At 45.1% G+C, this 3829-nt stretch overlaps 1 protein-coding gene across 2 annotated transcripts in view; it reads right to left on the reverse strand.

Annotated features, from left to right (window-relative positions):
* Window positions 1–559: 559 nt before the first annotated feature.
* si:ch73-233f7.1 (uncharacterized protein LOC100537710 homolog) overlaps window positions 560–3829 on the reverse strand; it is a 6172-nt gene continuing 2902 nt past the window's right edge. Inside the window, exons 2-4 of one of the 2 annotated variants that reach the window (XM_037675289.1) lie at window positions 1670–1728; window positions 1411–1538; window positions 560–1125 (exon numbers count right to left, since the gene is read on the reverse strand). In XM_037675289.1, the coding sequence (XP_037531217.1) occupies window positions 866–1125; window positions 1411–1538; window positions 1670–1728 (447 nt within the window). In that variant the 3' untranslated portion in view covers window positions 560–865. Of the gene's footprint in view, window positions 1151–1410; window positions 1539–1669; window positions 1729–3829 lie in introns of both variants that reach the window. The other variant, XM_037675287.1, reaches the window with a different exon arrangement.

Here is a 3829-nt window from a genome sequence, read left to right on the forward strand (position 1 = left end):
GTGGTCTTAATTAAAGTGATATTTCGAGAGAGAAGGTTCTGTTTGTTCAGTTAATGAACCCCACTATCCTCTGCGGGCAAATGGAAATGCAAGTGCTCCAATTAGCATATGTTAGCATTTTACTATGTTTATTCCTTGCTGTAGAAAACAGCTTACCAAGGCGAAAAGCTTCCCCCCACCCCCCTTGCAGGAGAACTTTTCCCTCCTCAAAATAATTGACTCCAGCTAATTAAACTCAGATGTGTGGATTCTAAATGATTCGACTTCCAAGATTAGCTTGTGTCAAACTTTTGTCACACAGCCGGTACATTCAGAAGCCTTAAAAAAAAAGCACCAGGTGAAAAAAATACTTTAATTTAATAAATGTTTACAGTACATGTGTGGGGGAAAGACCCCAACCTTACAGTAGTCTGCATCACAGTGCAGTTTGCATATACATTTACATCATATTTGTCATATTTACAGAAGCTTTGTTAGCAAAGAAACACACAAATAAAATATAAAGTTATAAGAATGTGCAAAATGACTTTAAAACATTTTGGATGGATTTGCTACCCCAGTTTGATTGTCTAAATAATAGTAATTGTAATAAATGTTGTAATCAGCTGCAATAACAACAGACACAATGACAATGTTGCAGTGGCGTGTCACATAAATAATCATTATCTCCAAAAGAGACAGTCCATTAATTATTTCTATCCCTCGGTAGATTGCTGTTCATCTCCATTTTCAAACCGCTCATAAATCAAACTAGTTTGAGAACTGAATGGTTTCTCCTTCTGCTTTCCTCGTGAGTTTATCCATCATCTCAATCATCCTTTCAGGCAGTCATTGATGAGTCAGTCATTGTACAGATCATTATTTATCACTGCAGCCTCCCCCTGGGGGGACATCTGCAGCCGCCGCTTCTTGCCAAACGTGGAGAAAGAGTTGTGGACGTCCAGCTCGCTTCGGTGTACGGCGGGCCGCAGGGTGCAGAAGCCTGACGGTGTTCCGGGGATGTAGACGTTGTGGTGGTAGTCGGGCGGCGGGTGTGGGTGGGGCTGCGGGTGGGAGGGAAGCGATGGCTGCTGCTGCTGGGGAGGAGGTGTGCAGCGAGGAGTCCAGGGGCGAGGGGTGAGGCCACTGGGTGAAGGAGACATCTTAAAGTCTGTGAGGAGATCAGGAGAGGACATATGCAGCTACCTATTATACACTAAATTTATTATGGCAGAGCTACTTTCATTTGCATATTGCACATGTCAGTTTGTGGTTTAGAGGTTTTTCACAAAGTATTATAAACTAAAAGCAGCCAGTGAAGATGTCAACAATAAAATAGTCAAACAGTATCTTAAAAGTGCCAAAACTGTATGTTTGTGTTGTGATTGACTATTAAAACAGCCTATTTTGCTATTCCACATATCTTCTCACCTTTTGTGCGTTTCATGTGGTTTCCCCAGGTCCAGTACTGCCCAGGTGCCATGGAGGTGACGTAGTTCTCTGGGTCTGCATGCATGGCCTTACGCATGAGGGTGCCATCCATGTTGATGGAGTTGTAACTACACACAGACAGGGTAATTGCATATGTTGTAACCACAAATCCAATAAAGATGTCTCATACAGTATGATCATTTCATTCATTATTCTTTGAATGCTTTATTGTTTCATAATAAACAAATAAAGGTCATACCTTTTGATAGATGAGTTCTGAGTCTTTGTAAGAGTCCAGTCTGTGTTTGGCTGCTTCAGCTGCAAGATGAATTAAAAAACATGTCAGGTTTAATCAAAAAATGACTATAATTAGCCTGGTAAAATAATGACTGTATATCTAATTCATCAAAGAACATCTCTGTTTGCCTAAATACGTCTCTATTCAGAACATGCCTTTTAAAACCAGCTTTGCAAACAAAAAGCTTCTGTTCACTTTCCCTTCATAAATCATAGAGGTCAAGAATAAATGACTCTAGCAGCCTTTTGTGTGTCGCCTCGACTATTAGGCGTTTTTTGATGGAGCTTGACTGCCCCCTGGTGGATTATTTTCAGATTACACATTTTTCAGAGGCGCTTTCAGCCATCTCTCGCTTGTTACTGAGTTTTGTTTTTATCTTCTGCTGCGCAGCAGGAAGGGCAAAGAAGGTCACAACAAGAGTGATGTTTTTTTTTTTTTTTCACGAATTTGGGACTCATGCTATGAATTCCACGCTCTATTAATTCATCTAAACTTGTTAACAAGGAGAACCCGACATAAGCGCATTATTAAAAAAAAAAAAGTCTTCTCGCCAACAACGCATAAAAAACCAATTAGAACCCCACAGGGATGAAACGAAACATGATTTTAATCTTCAAAGGGAACCGTGCCAGCGAGAAAATTAAGAAAATTACACACGTCATTGTTTTGTGGATTTAACGCATCATTTTGCATTAATATTTGCCTGATGCTCCTCAAGCGAGGGTTTTAATTAAAAGTCTCAGAGAGCGCTGAAAAGTTTGCGGCTCTTCCAGCTGCACTATTGCGCTGCGCTCCTACTCTGCGCGCATTCACAACCCACCGCAGGTGTGTGTGTGGGGGGGGGGGGGGGGGGGGGTTAGCACGCCTCAGTGGGTATTTAATCTTCCTTTTCACCTTCAATCCATCAACTCAAGCAAGGCCTGCGCATTTGCTTTATGCACTGCTTAAGTAGTTTCTTTGTGATTTGTGTTTTATGTCACCGGCGACCTCACAAGGTCCCGTGTGAGCGCGCGAGGAGGAACTCTGTGAATGAGGAGGAAGAACACACTCTTCTCCAGGGGGAGCGCATAGCTGCAGCCGGAACAATCACCGTGACCTCAAAATCCTCTCTTGTGGCCAGAGGTGTCTGTGCCAGTGACATTTCTCACTCTGCCTGGTGGAGACTAGTAATCCAGGGTGGGGGAGGAGTGGGGAGGTGGAATGGAATGGGGGGCTCTGCGTTTCTGTCTCTGCGTTTTTGAGGAAACCGGAGCCGCAGTTCAGCATTACGCACATTACTGTCTGTTAGGATTAGCAAGCGGCCACTGTGGACATCCTTCCTCTGCCCTCTCCCTTTCTCAATTCACTGCCCCCCCCCCCCCCAGCCCCCTCCTCTTCTTCGATTACACCCCTCCTCCCTCCTCCCCTTCTGTCCCACCCTCATATGAAGGCGCATCTTTCTCTCTTCCTCGTCACATCCAGAGGACAGCGGAGGGTCCGATCTACAGGCTGCCCACGTCTGACTCCAGCCATGTCCTTGCACCCACCCTTCCCTCCCCCTGCCCCCCCCCCCCCCCCCCCAACACACACACACTCCACCCCTCCCTCTCCCTTTTTCCTCTCCCTCCTCTGTCTCTCCGAAATCGGTCATTTGCCATTTCTCATCAATAATTGACAGCCCCCCCCCCCCCCCCCCCACCCCCCCCCCCCCCACCCTTGCGAATCGGCCACATAGTGTGTAGTACAGTTGCCTCGTCTGAGCGTTTGCCCTTGAGGCGCAGTTAGTTGGGTTATATGTCCTATATATTGTTAGTCTGAGAGCAAGAAGGCGTCTGGTCAATAACAAGAAGTGTCTGAGAAGCTCGGGTTCAGAACCTGTTCTGCAGTGACAGCACGCAGGTCATCCTGGACTTACTAAAACTGAAAGAGCTTTAACAATCTGTTGTTTTCTCCTCCCTATTAAGCTGTAACTGACGTCCCACTTCATTCTTGGACACGGTCTGTGAGCAGCATATGCTCCTCACAAGATGGGGGCTCTGCACTTTCATTAACATGTCAATTAAAATGTAATCTCACGTCATCTCATTTTCTCTCTGTGGGTGAAAACCATTAGCACAAGCACCACAATGAACATGAAATAGT

The sequence above is a fragment of the Nematolebias whitei genome, chromosome 4, assembly GCF_014905685.2.
Source record: "Nematolebias whitei isolate Nwh7 chromosome 4, NemWhi1, whole genome shotgun sequence".
Lineage (NCBI taxonomy): Eukaryota > Metazoa > Chordata > Actinopteri > Cyprinodontiformes > Rivulidae > Nematolebias > Nematolebias whitei.